The sequence below is a fragment of the Podarcis cretensis genome, assembly GCF_951804945.1.
Source record: "Podarcis cretensis genome assembly, chromosome: 13".
Taxonomy (NCBI): Eukaryota; Metazoa; Chordata; class Lepidosauria; order Squamata; family Lacertidae; genus Podarcis; species Podarcis cretensis.
In genome coordinates this window covers 40,051,912-40,068,411 of record NC_137182.1, presented here as the reverse complement: position 1 = coordinate 40,068,411, position 16,500 = coordinate 40,051,912, and the positions used below count along the sequence as shown (strand labels likewise).

The window sequence follows — 16,500 nt, the reverse complement described above, 5'->3', positions numbered from 1 at the left end:
GCCAGTTGCCCGTTTCGTCCAGCATCCTGTTCTTACAGTGGCCAGCCGGATGCCAGTGGAAATCTTCATGTGTTAATCCAAAAGCAGGACCTGAGCACAAAGCCTTTGACCTGGGAATTGTTCTGTTGCTATGACTCCCTTTGCTCACTGTCTCCCCCTCCCTCTCTCCAGGGTGTTACACCTCTGCAGGTCGTCCTGCCTAACACCGCCCTGCATCTGAAAGCCCTCTTGGACTTTGAGGATGACCATGGCGGCAAATACGTTGCTGGGGATGAATGGTTGTTTGAAGGGCCTGGTAAGTGAGAATAAACTGAAGTTCAGTTGTGGCACAAATGCTTGGTACGCAGAGAGTTCCAGGTTCCATGGCTGGCTTCCCCAGTTAAAAGGAACAGGTAGGAGTTGGTCTGAAGAGAATTCACCTGAGACTTTTGCCGGTCAGACTAGACCAGGGCTTCCCAAATTTGGTCTTCCAGTTTTGTTTTGTATGGACTACAATTCCAATCATCCCTGACTACTGGCCTTGCTAGCTAGGGATGATGGGATTTGTAGTCCAAAACCAGCCAGAAACCCAAATTTGGGGAAACGCTGGACTAGACAATAGGTGGACCCAACAGCCTGGCCTGATGAAAGTTCATCTGTGTGGTTTGAGGCCCACCTTCTTGTATAACACCCTTGTTGTTCATAGGCACCTACATCCCACAAAAGGAGGTCGAAGTTGTGCAGACTATCCAGGCCACCATCATTCGGCCCAACCAAGCCATAAGACTTCAGGCACGGAAAGAGTGCAAGGACAGAGAGGGCAATAAGCGCGTGACAGGTATTCCTGCCATCCCACCTGCAGTCTTGTAAGGTGTTCTGTTTTTCCAATATGACCTGCCTTGTGACTCCCTCTTCTTCACAGGTGAGGAGTGGCTGGTGAAGCGGGTTGGGGCTTACCTGCCAGGCGTGTTTGAGGAAGTAGTTGATACCGTTGATGCCTATGTCCTGACTGAAAAGGTGAGTGATGGGCTTGTTGCCCCTCGTGGTGAGTGGAGGAGGCATGTGCGTCAAGTAGCTGAGCAAGGATGCTTTGTAGGATATTGTTAAGAGTGCTCAAGGTCCATACTTTGGAGAACGGGGAATCGCAACGGCTCTGAGGGGAAAGTGATTGCTCATCAGCTACCTCTTGGCTCTCAAGCCTAGGCACTTACAGTTGATTACCCTGCAGGTGGTTGAAAATACAATATTTTCAGAGTCAGAGCAAACAAGTGGGTGGGACAGCTTTTATTTTTGCCCCCCTCTGCTTCTCCCTCCCTGCTCATTAGACTGCCAGGGAAGAGGCCAATATCTTTTGCCAGAGCTCTGAACTGACCACTTGCAAAGTTTTTTTTGAAATATATAATTCAGCTTAGGGCCATGTAAAATTAGGCAATGGGCCTCAGATGGCTCACTTGTGCTCCAGCCCAGTGGTTCCCAATTAGCTAAGTACTGATGACCCCCTGTTTTTCAAAAGCCAGGCTGTTAAATAGTTCCTTTAAACAGCCTACCTAGACCATTTTCCTTGCTCAGGGGTAGGCAACCTAAGGCACGGGGGCCAGATGCGGCCCAATTGCCTTCTCAATCCGGCCCACGGATGGTCTGGGAATCAGCATGTTTTTACTTGAGTAGAATGTGTCCTTTTATTTAAAATGCATCTCTGGGTTATTTGTGGGGCATAGGAATTCGTTTATTATTATTATTTTCAAAATATAGTCCGGCCCACCACATGGTCTGAGGGACGGTGGACTGGTCCACAGCTGGAAAAGGTTGCTGACCCCTGCCCATGCTGCAGTTGCCGTGGCCACCTGTTGGTGACCACATGAACTGCAGAACATGATGGCACCTTAGGTTTTTATGTATATAGAAAGATATATACAGTCTATGCATGTGTGCGGGGGGGGGGGGGGGGACAGAATTTAAAATAGTCAAAAAGCCATGGAATGGATCAGATTTTTTTTTAAAAGCACATGTTCATTAATCTAGATAAAACCTGAGTTGTTACATAACTTCATCAGACTGAAGTTACGTATCTTTTTTCCCCTAATGCATCTGAATATTATTGAAGTATGATGGTACAGTATCACAGCTGGCTAGTAGAAAGTGATTGGCTACCACAGCCAGCCAGAATGACTAGTTGTGTGTGTGGAGGTCACTTGTATGAAAAGTATGTGGAAAAACAATGGCGGCTTTCCCCACAAATTCATGCCATTGTCTTTTTTCCCCTTCCCTCCTCATAGAAAGCGCTGCACCTCCGGGCCTCAAAGACGTTCCGAGACTCCCAGGGTGTTACCCGTAAGACAGGAGAAGAGTGGCTGGTCACCATGGCTGACACCGAGGCCCACATCCCCGATGTTTACGAGGAAGTCCTGGGTGTTGTCGATATCACCACCTTGAACAGCTGCCAGTACTGCGTGGTTTGTGACCCAGTTGGAGCAGATGGCAAACCCCAGCTGGGACAGAAGAAGGTGATCAAGGTATGCGCCCAAACTCACGTAGCACAGAGGACTTTGGGGGCACAGTACTTTAAACCTCAGAAAGCACCATGGGAGTTTCACACTAGTAATTACGGCCAATCTCTTTACACTGTAGGAGGGTGAATCTATTTATCTGTATACTGATATCAGGCAGGGGCCTGCTAAAAACTTCATTGTTTCACCAAGTCCAGGCATCTAATTTTAGCATGTGATATGTGGTTTTAGTGAGTACAAGTGTTTTATAATGTTGTGTGTGTTTTTGTGGTATTTTTAAATCATTGCTTTAGACTGTCTCGCATCACTTAGGAGGTCTTTTGTTCTAGTAAGTGGTATATACATTTTGTAAAATAGAATCGCCACATTTCTCAAGCTGGCTGCAGAGCCGCCCCCTGCCTCCCTCTCTGATTTTCTCCAACCCTCATTGCTGTTTCCGCAGGGGGAGATATCGTTCTTCCTGCAGCCTGGAGAGTGGCTGGAGCAGGGCATCCAAGACGTTTACATCCTTTCGGAAGAAGAGGGCCTCCTGCTCCGTGCCCTTCGCCCCTTGGAAGAAACAAACGAGGTAGGAGGACCTGAGCTTGCAGTGGGGGCAGGTCTGCTGGAGCACATGGGGCGCTGCTGCCCCACTGCGTGACCGCCAGCCCAACCAGTCCAGGGGGTGGCCCTGGCTGTTAGCAGCAGCCTCTTTAGTCTCGGCAGCAACAGCAGGTTGGGGGACAAAACTAGAATTCCTTGGCTCTGCCTCTCATTGGCCTCCTTGCCTTCTGCCCTCCCAGTGCTAATCGGCACCGGCCACTCCTGTGAGCTTGTGCTTGCGCCCGGGAAAAAGACTGGTGGCATCAACGCAGGTGGGCACGGGATGAGCCATTTCCCCCTGTTGTCTTTCTCCCTCGCACTCAGGACGGAGAGGAGGTTACGCACAAGCCGGGTGACCGTTGGCTGATCCGGGGGCCCCTGGAGTACGTGCCGCCGGCCGAGGTGGAAGTGCTGGAGCGGCGCCACTCCATCCCGCTGGCTGAGAACGAGGGCATCTATGTGCGGGATATCAAGACGGGGAAGGTGAGTGGAGCAGGCAAGACAGCGGTTACCGGATATCGGCTGCTCCTGGAGAAGCCTCTACGCAGCGCAGCCTAAACACACCAATTAGCAGCACCCTTGAGACACACACACCTCCAGAGGTCACTGCTAACAAAAGTATCGTGGCACTCAGGACACAGTTTGTGTATTTGTGTACATTATTTATTAACCGTCCTTCAGTTGAAGCTTAAGAGCAGGCCTCTCTCTCTCTCTCTCTCTCTCTCTCTCTCTCTCACACACACACACACACACACACACACACACACACACACACAATCGGGAGTGCAAAAGATATCATATGACTTCTATTCTGGTGCCTTGGTTGTGGTCCTTTGCAGGGATTAGAGAGAGAGTCCCTTGAATATGATCCTCTGCTAGAAGCAATGCTGAAGGTCGTTTTCCACCGGCAGAAGACCCCAGTAAAACGTCCCTCCAGCAATCCAGCTGTTTTTCTGTTTCGCTGGAGAGGGTGTCAGGAAAGAGCCCACCCTCACCCCCCGGTGGCACTCCTGGAGGGACTGTGTTCAAGTCAAAGGGTTCCAGGGTCAGATTTTCCCAACTCTTTCTGAGCTTATTGGGGCAGCTGAACCGAAGCTTGCTCTCTGATCACCGGAAAGTGCACAACCCCCTCAGAAAACTTTAAGGAATTAGAGGCATTTCTCTTGGCATGGAGGTTGCACACCATTGGAAGAGCTAGGACAGGTTTTTCCAGAAAGGTTGGTTGGCCCATGCATGGTCAGTTGTACTTCCTGGGCGCCATAGGGTTGCTCAACACTATAGAGGGTGGTCAGAGGTCCTTCGAGAAGGAACCATTATGAGGAATTGTGGTTCCTTTCTTATGCTCTGTAACAGAATGTGCCTCAAACCAGCCCACTAGTTTCTCCTTTCACATGATGGGGAAGACTACTGCTCTCAAGGCTACTTGATGTAACACTCTCTCCAGTTAAGAGTGCCTAATTGGGTTCCTTTCCTCTGTCGTTATTTTTTCAAATATATTGAGAAAAAAGTATACTTTCCAATGCTTAGTATGTTTGTTGGTTATTTGTTCCTTGCTTTTGTACTTGCTCCCCCCCAAAAAAAAAAATAATAAAAATGAATTGCCAAAAAGAAAGAAAAAGCATTTGAAAGAAAGAAGCCATTTTGTTTGCTAGGCTGTGTAAAGTGAATATATAATATTCCAGGTTCTTCTGGTAGGCTTTTCAGCCAATGATGTTATTGCAGCATATTCCAATCTATTGTACCAGAGCTCAGCATAGTTCCTGACTGCGCTCTCTCTCTCTCTCTCTCTCTCTCTCTCTCTCTCTCTCTCTCTCTCTCTCTCACACACAGGTCCGAGCTGTAATTGGCCACACTTACATGCTGTCTCAGGATGAGGAGCTGTGGGAGAAGGAGCTTCCGCCCCACGTGGAGGCCTTGTTGACTGTCGGAAGGGATGCTGTTGTTGATCGTTCCAGGGATGCATCTGAAGGGGGCACTGGGGCGGCCCGTGACCGGACTCGGGTCGTGACCTACCACGTCCCCCACAATGCCGCAGTGCAAGTGTACGACTACAAGGAGCGGAAGTCCAGGTGAGAGGACCAATGAGGAAGAGTGAGATTTCCCTCCACCCTTGGAAGAAAGCTAAACGTGAAATATGAGGGGAACAGTATGTTATTTGAGGGTCTTGCTTAACTCAGTAATTAGGAAGCCCATGTTCTTCCATTACGTCGTTGGACTACAACTCCCATTGTTCCTGTTCCTTGGCCTTGCTGGGCTGGAGCTGGTGGGACTTGGGTGCCCGCTGACCACAAGTTCCCCCACCCCTGGCTTACATTTGGGAATTAATTTCAGGAATTTGTGGCCTCTGACCCGACAGGAAGCCTTTCCTCCTTAATCGTAGGTGGAGGGGTTGCTGGTCTGTTCTGCGGGAGTTTCCCACAAGGCAAAGCATCGCCCTGAGAAGCTCTGAGTGAGCTTTTTCTTGGCAACGGCTGATGGTGGAATGAAGCCTTAGCAGCCCCACCCTCCCAATTTGAACTTGCTCCTCTAAGCCCCCTTCCCCTTGCCTGAGAAGGGTGGCTCCTCAAAGAGCCAACCCTTTGGCCTGAAGGCGGCAGGCATTCCTGCTTTGTTTTGTGGCCTCTCGCCTGGCATTCTCCCTGTGGCAGACTCTTCAGGTGAACTGGGCTTGAAGGAAGGCACCTGTAAGGGGTTCTGCAGCCCCTGGCTAGCAACCTCTGGTTCTGTATCGGGAAACCTTGGCCAGTGACATGGCAGCCCTAGTTTCTGCTAGTTCCACCTGCTCTCTCTCTGTGCTTGTTCCAAGAGCCTTGGCACCAAAAGCAGATGGTGTGACTAAGGTTTCTTCTAGGCGAGCTCTCTTGTTCGTTTTTCATTCATTTGCCCGCATCCTTTTGTGTTCATATCCCACCTTTCCCTCAAGGAACTCGAGATAGCATCCATGGCTCTTGCACATGTGCATACACACATTTTTATTTTATTTTATTTTTGCCGCAACCCTGCAATGTAGGTTAGGTTGAGAGCTCGTTCCTAGCTTATTGTTTCCCAGTGAGCTTTTGACAGCATGGTTGCCTTACAGCGGGTTTATTCTGCCCAGGATGGGCAGGCAAAACTGTATTGAACCTTCTGAGGGCTTCTGTGAGGCCCACAGGCTCCTTATAGTTAGAGAGTTCCTCTAGAAGACTAGAATTAATGAAAGGAAGCCACTAATGAAAGGACCTCCTAACATGGGATCAGGTGTTTTCAAAACTGGGGGCGATTCATCACTCATCCTACGCTTAATAGGTAAAGGTAAAGGTACCCCTGCCCGTACGGGCCAGTCTTGACAGACTCTGGGGTTGTGCGCCCATCTCACTTAAGAGGCCAGGGGCCAGCGCTGTCCGGAGACACTTCCGGGTCACGTGGCCAGCGTGACATCGCTGCTCTGGCCAGAACCAGAGCCAGAGCCGCACACGGAAACGCCGTTTACCTTCCCGCTGGTAAGCGGTCCCTATTTATCTACTTGCACCCGGAGGTGCTTTCGAACTGCTAGGTTGGCAGGCGCTGGGACCGAGCAGCGGGAGCGCACCCCGCCGCAGGGATTCGAACCGCCGACCTTTCGATCGGCAAGCCCTAGGCGCTGAGGCTTTAACCCACAGCGCCACCTGCGTCCCCTTTCCGCAAAACGAGTGGAAACATTTTATGAACCTTGTGGGAGACCTTTTCTGAACGGGATTTCCTTGTGAGTAAGCATTTTGAAAGGACTGAGGTCATAAAGACAGGCATCGCTGGTCAGTTCTGTGCTGCTCTAAATGCTTTGCAAAATCCGGCTTTTAACTCCACTTCTGTTGTGGGAAATCAGTGTCTCAGCAGGACCAAATGAGTTTAGGGTGGATGGCAGTTCTGTCCTGGTTGAGCAGTATCTTGGGAACATCTCCGAAGTAGGCGAGCTGTGAAGGTCTGTGCTAGTGGAGGTGCCATGTTCCTTTCAAGAGTTCATTTCCAAGTCAGTTGGAAATGAAGTTTAATGCCCCCCCTTTTATTCCCCCTCAGGGTGGTCTTTGGGCCAGAACTTGTGCTTCTGGGTCCAGATGAACAGTTCACGGTGCTCAGCCTGTCGGGGGGCCGACCCAAGCGCCCCCACGCTCGCCGCGCCCTCTGCCTCCTCCTGGGGCCAGATTTCTGCACTGATGTTGTCACCATTGAAACGGCTGACCATGCCCGCCTGCAGCTGCAGCTGGCTTACAACTGGTGAGTTGGAGACTACTGCTGAAGGGAGGCCGAAGGGAGACCCTCAGGTGGGCCAGGAGGGGGTTGTGCTGAGGGATGGGGACATGTTGATAACAGTATGGAGGGCTGAAAGTACAGTGGTACCTCAGGTTACAGACACTTCAGGTTACAGACTCCGCTAACCCAGAAATAGTACCTCGGGTTAAGAACTTTACCTCAGGATGAGAACAGAAATCGTGTGGCGGGAGTAGGAGGCCCCATTAGCTAAAGTGGTACCTCAGGTTAACAACAGTTTCAGGTTAAGAACGGACCTCCAGAACGAATTAAGTTCTTAACCCGAAGTACCACTGTATGCCCAGAACTGAGTATTTTTGTTTCTTTTTTATGTTATCTATAACTCTTCCAGCGCACGCAGGCATACACTGTGTACCTTATTCTCCTCCCAGAATTCATGTGGTTTTTTTGAAGCCTCTGGGTTAGCTCAGTTGGTAAAACATGAGATTCTTAATCTCAGGGTTCTGGGTTCAAGCCCCACATTGGGTGAAAGAATCCAGCATTGCAGGGGGTTGGGCCAGGTGATCCCTGAGGCCTCTTCCAACTCCATAATTCTATGAAATAAAACAGGATGGGGGAAGACGCATGTGTTACCCAGGTGTCTTTACAGTTCACGTGTAAAGCAAACGTGGGGTGTATTTCTTTTTTAAACGAGAAAGAACACATGATGGAGTGGAGGACAACCCGCCCCTCGCTCCCCAGATTTATTCTCCACCTTCCCTCATTGTGCCCTGTAGCATTTAAGCCATTTCTCCCAGTCCTCTGGCTCAGTTCCAGCATGGCAGACAGGCTGGAAGGAAACTGGCCAAAAGAAAACTACGGCACTTCACGCAGCAAGGCTGCAGCAAAGTGTGTTGTGTGTGCCAGGGAGAAGCTGTCGTTTCCACCCCTCACTCATTCCTGGTCTGGGTGGGTAGGTGTGTTTTGAAATAGACCCTGACCCACTTATGTAAGTAAAAGGGCAGAAACACAAACATGTCTCCACTGCATTTTATATGGCACAAAGTAATTTTTTCAGCAGGACCACAATGGATAAAATGTGAGTTGGAGGGAAGGAATGAGGTGGGGCCATGGGAGGTCAGGTCAAGTTGGCTAAGAGTTGTGGGAGATGACAGATAACAGTATCTGTCAGGGAAGACAAGTGTGTTTTGCTTAAGTCCTGTTCCATAAGTACTGGAAGGCGGTGGTGCCAAGGCAGGCAGGCTCTCTGAACCTTGACTGCACACTGCTGCTGTCATGTATTTGTTTATTTGTTTATACAACTGAGGACTATCAAGTATATCCACCAATTTCCCCCCTCAGGCACTTTGAGATCCCCTCTGCTGCTGAAGCTTCCCGCCTGTTTAGCGTCCCAGATTTTGTCGGTGACGCCTGCAAGACCCTGGCCTCGCGTATCCGGGGGGCTGTGGCTGCTGTCACCTTTGACGACTTCCATAAGGTGAGCTGTGTTTTCCCCCTTGACTTCCTGTCACTCAGAGGGCACAAATACTTATATGTCTCTATTTTTTCCCCTTTCTGTTTGGGGGGGGGGGGGAACCCTTAGTCCTGTATTCATCAATATCCATGGCCAGACCAATATATTTTACTGCCTAAGGCAAAGTGGCAGGTCTTGGTTTTGCATTGTCATTTCCCCAGTTCATTATACTAATGCGTTCGCTGGCGCAGAAGCTGTGAAATGCTATTTCTTACTGGAAATAAATGTTGCCAGAACTCGAACCGCCTGATCTGTGCTGCCGTGTTTGGCTTCGATGGGGAAGGGACCATGCGCGGCTCCCTCCGATTCGCCCCCAACGGCCTCATCATCAGCAGCATTGACATCCAGAGCGTGGAGCCTGTGGACCAGAGGACGCGAGATGCCCTCCAGAAAAGCGTCCAGCTGGCTATCGAGATCACCACCAACTCTCAGGAGGCAGCTGCCAAGTAGGGAACCTCTCCGGGGGGGGGGGGACGGACACTCTCAAGCCGACTCAAGCTACGCTCCAATCCATGTGACACTTCCTTGGCCAAAGCATTGCCTGGTCCCTCCTCCTCTTTGGCCTGTTATTCCTGTTCCCCTCTTAGGACAAAATGTCCATGAAACAACCATCTGTCCAGAATTCTGACTCTGGAGCATCGTGATACATGCAGTGTCATTTTGGAAAATCCTTAGAAATCATGCTAGTTGCTTTTTTTAAAAAAAAAAAACAAACCCAATGTAATTCATAGCAACTTAAGACAACATGAAAACCACCCTAAAAATAAAACAGAAAAATCTAAAACTCATTCCTTTTATAAAAAGGCAGGACTGTTTTCTATATCCAGTCTGTGCGCACACATCCAGTATTTTGCAGTTACATGGCATGTAGATTTCAAAATCCTGTACCAAATTAAAGCTGGTCTTTGTGGCCACCAGGAATTACACAGTTATAGCTCTTTTTCCATCCAAGATTAGCTCCCAGAGTAGCTCTCAATTAAAACTCACGCAAGTGGTACAATAAAATTAGGGATTTGGGAGGGGATGATCTCTTCGGTCCAGACCCCGGGCTCTGCTCTGCTCTCATTCAAAGACAAGCAGCCCTCTCTGCTGGGCAAACGAAACAGCTGTACACACCCCTCTTGTGTCCTGTTGCTTGTTCGGCTTTAGCTAGCTGCGTGAAGAGGCAAGGAGCTAAACCGGGCTCTGCAACCACCGGAAATCTGATTCAGGCATCTCTCTGGCTTCTGAAATTTCAGCAGGTCATTGAGGTGCCACACTTTCAAGCATGTCTTGGCAGCTGCATGGGCAGTTTAAGGCTTCCCAAGCTCCTTTCTTGACTCCATCCAAGTGTCCACATCTATTGCTTTCCAAACATCCAAGCCCCACAAGGAGTTTTTCCTCTTCACTCGCCCCTCTCCCATCTTCCTGACCCTTCCACAGGTGGCAAGCGGTCTCTCCCACACCCTTTCCCTTTCAGACCACCAGAGCTTCAGACCAAGAGAGGAGGGCGGCAACTTTTTGCAGTCCTTCAAATGGATGAATCTCTGCCCCTGCCCACTCTGACCTTCTGTTTTTTCCTTCTCTGACACCATTTTCTTTCCCCCACATCTCAGGCACGAAGCAGAGAGGCTGGAGCAAGAGGCTCGTGGGCGTCTTGAGCGGCAGAAAATCCTTGACCAGGCCGAGGCCGAACGGGCCCGGAAGGAGCTGCTGGAGCTGGAAGCACTGAGGTGAGCGAGTCAGAATTGAGAAGGGGCCAACACTGAAGTGGCCCGGAGCGTCGCATGGGCCCGGCGGCAGATAACACCCAGAGGGGCTTCACCTTCCCTCACTCCTCTCCCCACAGCACAGCGGTCGAGAGCACCGGGGCGGCAAAGGCTGAAGCCCAGTCACGGGCAGAAGCCGCCCGGATTGAAGGTGAAGGGGCAGTACTGCAGGCCAAGCTGAAGGCCGAAGCTACAGCCATCGAGACGGTGAGCTCCTCTGCGTCCTCTTGTGGTTCTTTCCTAGTCTTGCCTCCCTCTTGGCGCCAAGACAATGGCGGCTCTCCTGTTCCCCTCTCTAGCAAAGGGCAGTGGTACCTTGGTTCTCGAACTTAATCCATTCTGGGAGTTCGTTTGACTCCCGAAACCATTCGAAAACTAAAGTGTGGCTTCCAGTTGGCTGCAGGAGCTTCCTGGACTCAATCGGAAGCCACGTTCGCAAACTGGAACACTTCCAGGGTTGCGGCGTTCAGGAGCCGATTTGTTCGCCAGCTAAGCCGTTCAGGAACCAAGGTACCACTGTGCTGCGGGCTGCTGGGAAAACTCATCTGAAAACTATGTTGACTGCTATAATTTCTTCTTCTTTTTTGTATTCTTTTTAAAAAATCTCCAAAGCATTTGTCACCAAACAGTTTTTTATACACACACAGTTTCTTCTTGACTTCCCACCCCTCCTTTCCTGATGTTTGTTTTTTAACTCCTTTTTATTAACTGTTTCGATAATCCATGGCTTCTGTTTCAAATCTTGCCTGCCACTTCATGTATGGGTGATAATTTGATAGATAAATCCATCTGTGGTCTCATTTCCTCCTTAAACACTTCATCATTGTGCCCTTGTAATTTAGCAGTTAATTTCGCCATTTTTCCAACTGCTATAATTTCCCTCCCAACTGTCAGAAGCTTGCTTACTCTCCTCCTTTCTATGCTTAACTCATAACTGCACCTTTAGCATAATAATAGCGTTGTTTTGGTTCTCTGTTTTGTAAGCACAGTTCTCTAGCGCTTGCCAGGGTTGGGGCATTTTGCTACAGTAGTGGATTTTTTTGCATGGAGATAGAGTTGAGTTGGATGGCATGCTGAGATCCATTTCAGCTCTAGCATTCTACCCTTGTCTGAGTGGAATTAAAAATTCCTGATTAAGAAAATGTTTCTTAATCAATACATCAAGAACACTACACTCAGGAACGCCTGACCTAGAGGACTTTTTAAATTCCATGGCTCAGCTATTCCAGGAGCCCTTGGCTCGGTGGCTCCTTTGGCAAGCCCTAGGCCCTGGCAGATGCCCACATTTGTTTAGAAGAAATGATGGCTGTATTAGTGGCACGTTTTAATATTTGAATACATTGACTGGATCCGGAAGTGCCTTTCTGTATACAAAAGCCATCTTCCTCTTGTCGAAGTGTGGCCTCTCTTTATACCCTTGTCTCCAGGACATCAGGAAAGAAAAGTGGAAAATAATAATAATAAATGCTTTTCCTTTGGTGTAAAACTCTTCCATAATTGGAAGTATGAGACCCAATTATCAAGATTGCATGCCACACGCTGCACTACTTCTGGGCTCTTGTGCAGATGTTTTAACGTAGAGCTGGCTTAAAAACTGTGGCCCTCCAGATGTTGGTGAATTCCCAACTCAAGCTACCTTGAGTCCTGCCAGGGGGAAAAGCGAGGTATAGATAAATCTGCAATAATATATAATAATCGGCCACCATGGTCAATGGCAAGGAATGGTGGGAGTTGTAATCCAAGGCCATCTGCTCCTGGTCTAAGGAACCGTGCTAGTGGACTGCTTTGGCTTCCACTCAGATGTTTGAATCCAAACCAATGTGTCCTCCTAGGTGCAATGTTTATTTCAGAAAAACAACCCAAACCCTTTTATGCTGGTTGTCATTGTCCCATGTGCTGAGCATGTTGCGCACTCTCTTCCCCACCATCCCTTGCAGGAGTCGGAACTGAAGCGCCTGGACCAAGCGCGAGAGCAGGAGCTGCGCTTCTGCAAGACTCAGGCCGAGCTGGATGTGGCTCGGGCGGAGGCTCTGGCTGCTGTTGAAGTGAAGAAATTTGAGGCGGTGATAAATGCGCTGGGGGCCAGCACTATCCGTGACATTGCTGTGGCCGGCCCAGAGATGCAGGTGAGAAGCGAGGAGAGGAGAGAGGGTTCTGGAGCAATAGGGAGGGGTTCTTTAGAAGTGTGTCACTTTTATCGGGGAAAGAGCCATAGCTCAGTGGCAAAGCTTGTGCTTGGTCCCAGTTCAGTCCCTGCTAGCGACTTCCGTTAGGAAGGATCTGGCAACAGGTGATGGCCTGCTAGGTGGAGTAGAAGATAACTGAGCTTTTTCTAAAGCAAGTAACTTAACCTGGTCTAAGGACTTGAGGGATGTGGGGGGCAAAACAGAACCTGAGTGTTCGCAACAGGGAATCCTAAGAGATTGCTATGTTTTGGCCAAAGGGATTGATGAATTATCTCACTAATCTTGGGCAAGGTCCTTGAGCGGGTGGTCGCGGACCAGATCCAGGCATTCTTGGAGGAAAATGATTTTCTAGATCCATTTCAGTCGGGGTTCAGGTCTGGTTTTGGCACAGAAACTGCTTTGGTTGCCCTGTATGATGACCTCTGTTGGGAGAGAGACAGGGGAAATGTGTCCCTGTTAATTCCCCTCGACGTCTCAGTGGCTCTCAATACCATTGACCACTGTATCCTTCTGGAGTTAGGAGTGGGTAGCCCTGAGTGTCCAGCTGCACCCCTATCTGCAGAGGGGTAGCCTAAGCTTGCTTCTCTGTGCTCTGGTAACCTCTAGATTAGATTACTGCAAGACATTATATGTGGGGCTGCCTCTGAAGGTGGTTTGGAAATTTCAGCTGGTGCAGAATTTGGCAGCCAGGCTGCTCACCTGGGCAAGATGATTGGAGCATATTACACTGATCATGGCCCGACTCCACTGGCTGCCAATGAGTTTCCGGGCCCAATTCAAAGTGCTGGTTTTGACCTTTAAAGCTTTAAATGGCTCAGGACTACCTCTCCCCATATGAGCCAACCTGGACCCTGCAATCATCCTCTGAGGCCTTCTTCATGTGACTCCTCCATGAGATGTCTGGAGGGTGGCAACACAGGAATGGGCCATTTCTGTGGTGGCTCCCCATTTGTGGAATGCCCTCTCCAGGGAAGCTTGCCTGGTGCCTTCATTACATATCTTTAGGCACCAGGTGAAGATGTTTCTCTTTAACTAGGCTTTTGGCTGATTGATGTTCTATGCCTTTTAAAATGTCTTAGTGGGAGGGGGGGGTTATTGGTTTTTGTTATTTTATTTTATGTTCCCATTTTATGTTTTTAGGTTGTGCCCTGTGATCTTTGGATGAAGGGTGGTATACAGATTTAATTATATTATTATTATTAATAAAATAAATTATCTTCCATGCAGGCAAAACTACTCCAAGGCCTGGGCATTCAATCCACACTCATCACAGATGGTTCTTCCCCTATCAACCTTTTTACAGCTGCAGGAGGATTGTTGGGGATTTTGCCCAAGCCTTCTGAGACCTGATAGATCCAGGAGATGGATGCTTCCCTTCCGGATGAAAGCTTTCTTTAAGTACCTTTGCAAACAACATAGAATGTAATAATTTTCCCAGGCCATTGGAGCCTCCTTTGAATGTGCCTTTTTTTTTTTTGTACAAGTATACAATAAACACTAAAGCAATCTACTCCATGTAATCGCCTTACTCATTTTCATTTAAAGTATGGAGTTGTCGTCTTGTGGGCACATTGATCCTGGGTTTGTTGGGGGTGGGTGGGAAGAATCTTGGCTTTTAAGTGAAGGCTGGAAAGGAGGGAGTGTTGGTCAGAAATGGGAGGCACATCCATTGTGAGGTCATAGAAAGTGGGTGTGGCCAGGAGAGCAGCTATGCTGAGCAGAGGGCAATTTCTGCTACTCCAGCTCCTGTACACTTTTACAAATCTCTCCAAGCTGATCCTGAGTAGTCCTCTGCTTGTGACAGGTATACACAGGTCTTCCTCCACTGGGCCTCCTTCCACCCCACTCATCCCCAGCAGCAGTGAGTGCTGCAGAAGTGACCATGGCTCAGTGCTATTCCTTTTAGGCAGAAGATCCCAGGATCAGTTTCTGCATCTCCTGTGAAAAGGGTCTGGAGTAGGAGATGATGGGGAAGACCTTCCACCCGAGATGCTGGAGAGCAGCTGCCAGTTGGGGTAGACAATACTGATCTAGGTTTAAAGCTGCTTCCTAGACCTTGCCTTATGAACCCTGGGATGTTTCATCTGGCTGTGTGAAGGGTCTCTCCACAGTATAATTTTGACCCTGGGCATTTCCACGCTACTCATTTTAAACTGCTTTAATTGAAAGCCATAACAGGGAGTCCTTGGATTCTGATCTAGAAACGTGTCGACAATCTTGCATTATTTTTATATGGCTAAGGATGGTTCCAGCCCTGAACCAACCAAGTTAAGGCCCTTTGAAACTACATGTTATACTTGTTGAAGTGATATGGTTACTGCCAAAATTCCCCATTACTGCAGTAGCTTCCAAGTAGGTTCTCAGTGGAGATTATTGTCCCAATAAGGTTCTGATGATGTTGGGTTGCTGAGGCCTCTTTCCTTCTCCACGTTCATCTTGCAGGACAGATTGTAGCAGGAAACATTTGCTGCTTTTTAACCTCCTCTCTTGCCCAAGCAAAGTAAAGGGCTGTGTGGGGCAACTGTTTGCGAGGCCAAAAGGAGCTTGTGGTGGGTTGTGTGGGGGGCCTAAATCAGGGTTACGATAAAGCATTAGCGTTGTGTGGCTGGCTGGAAGAGAAATATTCATTGCTGCTGCAATGCAAGGGCATGACTGTTCGTGGAACAGGAAATTAGTAGCAAATGTTTCTTGGAAAACAGATTTTTGTGTGTGCTTGTGTTTGTAATGAGGTAAATGGACTAAGCACAGGAATGCTAAATGCTCCCACTGATGGGAGGGGCTTTTGGGGCCCACAGCTCGTGCAGGAAACCCGGGGAATGCCACCGAGGCGGATTTGTCCCGACATCAGCCGCTCTGGTTTGATTATCCCGACACGGATGAGAAGAAGATCCTTGCTGTTTACAAGCTCATTGGAGAGCAGCCTGAGTTTATTCCCCCAAGTGAGTCCCCCTGCCACTCCTGTCTCTTGACCCTCTCTCAAACGCTCCCTCCCCAATAGCACCTGCAGGGGAGGGGGCTGAGCACAGCCTTTGCAGGAACCAAGTCCCAGCAGGTGCAATCCCTGGCATCTCCAGGTAAGAGCTGGGAAAGACCCAGAGCGCCACTGATGGCCTGAGTTGACCATATTAGGCTAGCTGGACTAATGACCTGATTCACCCTGCTCTATGCCTAACCTCTGCTGTCCTCCCTTTCCAGAATGATTCAGGGCTGCTTTGGGCTTCCTCCTCCTTGCCCTAGCTCTGCTCTAGCTTTGCCCTATTTCCCCATGACAAACCAACCCTCCTCTTCTCTGCCCCCTACAGGTTCATTCCCTCACCAGCTGCGTTATATCCTAGTGGGATCCATTATACTCATCCTGCTGTTCTTCCTCTATCAGATCATATCTAAAGTGTACGTGTCATTTTGGTTGGTGTATGTTATGCTGCAAGTATTCTCCCTGCCTCCTTATTGCCTTTGGATATCATTATTTACTCCCACCTCCACGGATGGAATGACACCCCCTCCCCTCCTTCTTCTTCTGCAATTTCATTCAGGATCTTCAAGAAGTCAAATGCAGGATAAACATCCAGGTGATCAGCAGATACGGCTCTGTAGCCAGCCAACCACTCTTTTCCTCTGTTCAATAAAAGGCTATTGAATGAGGGTTTTTTTGCAATTGGTATGATGTGCCAATGTAAAATCAAAGGGGGAAGGAGAGCTGGGATTGGCAGGTTTGGTTTATGGGGCACACGAGGGCTTAAACAGCAGACAGACCTAAGTTC

The 16,500-nt window shown here is 49.1% G+C and overlaps 2 protein-coding genes across 9 annotated transcripts in view; both read left to right on the top strand.

Annotated features, from left to right (window-relative positions):
* Positions 1-14,249, top strand: part of MVP (major vault protein) — a 28,929-nt gene extending 14,680 nt beyond the window's left edge. For all 8 annotated transcript variants that reach the window (XM_079951082.1, XM_079951081.1, XM_079951085.1 and 5 more), the window contains 14 exons: positions 172-295; positions 686-817; positions 902-996; positions 2,256-2,492; positions 2,929-3,054; positions 3,393-3,551; positions 4,899-5,137; positions 7,101-7,298; positions 8,634-8,769; positions 9,040-9,251; positions 10,401-10,517; positions 10,634-10,760; positions 12,491-12,679; positions 13,967-14,249. In XM_079951082.1, coding sequence (XP_079807208.1) covers positions 172-295; positions 686-817; positions 902-996; positions 2,256-2,492; positions 2,929-3,054; positions 3,393-3,551; positions 4,899-5,137; positions 7,101-7,298; positions 8,634-8,769; positions 9,040-9,251; positions 10,401-10,517; positions 10,634-10,760; positions 12,491-12,679; positions 13,967-14,089 — 2,214 coding nt within the window. In that variant the 3' untranslated portion in view covers positions 14,090-14,249. The remainder of the gene's footprint in view (positions 1-171; positions 296-685; positions 818-901; positions 997-2,255; positions 2,493-2,928; positions 3,055-3,392; positions 3,552-4,898; positions 5,138-7,100; positions 7,299-8,633; positions 8,770-9,039; positions 9,252-10,400; positions 10,518-10,633; positions 10,761-12,490; positions 12,680-13,966) is intronic.
* Positions 14,250-14,429: 180 nt separating this feature from the next.
* LOC307201772 (fertilization-influencing membrane protein) lies at positions 14,430-16,380 on the top strand. Its single transcript, XM_079951194.1, has 4 exons — positions 14,430-14,600; positions 15,535-15,678; positions 16,042-16,129; positions 16,273-16,380. The coding sequence occupies exons 1-4, from the start codon at positions 14,450-14,452 to the stop codon at positions 16,298-16,300; spliced, it is 411 nt and encodes a 136-aa protein (XP_079807320.1). The 5' UTR covers positions 14,430-14,449; the 3' UTR covers positions 16,301-16,380.
* The last annotated feature ends 120 nt before the right edge of the window (positions 16,381-16,500 follow it).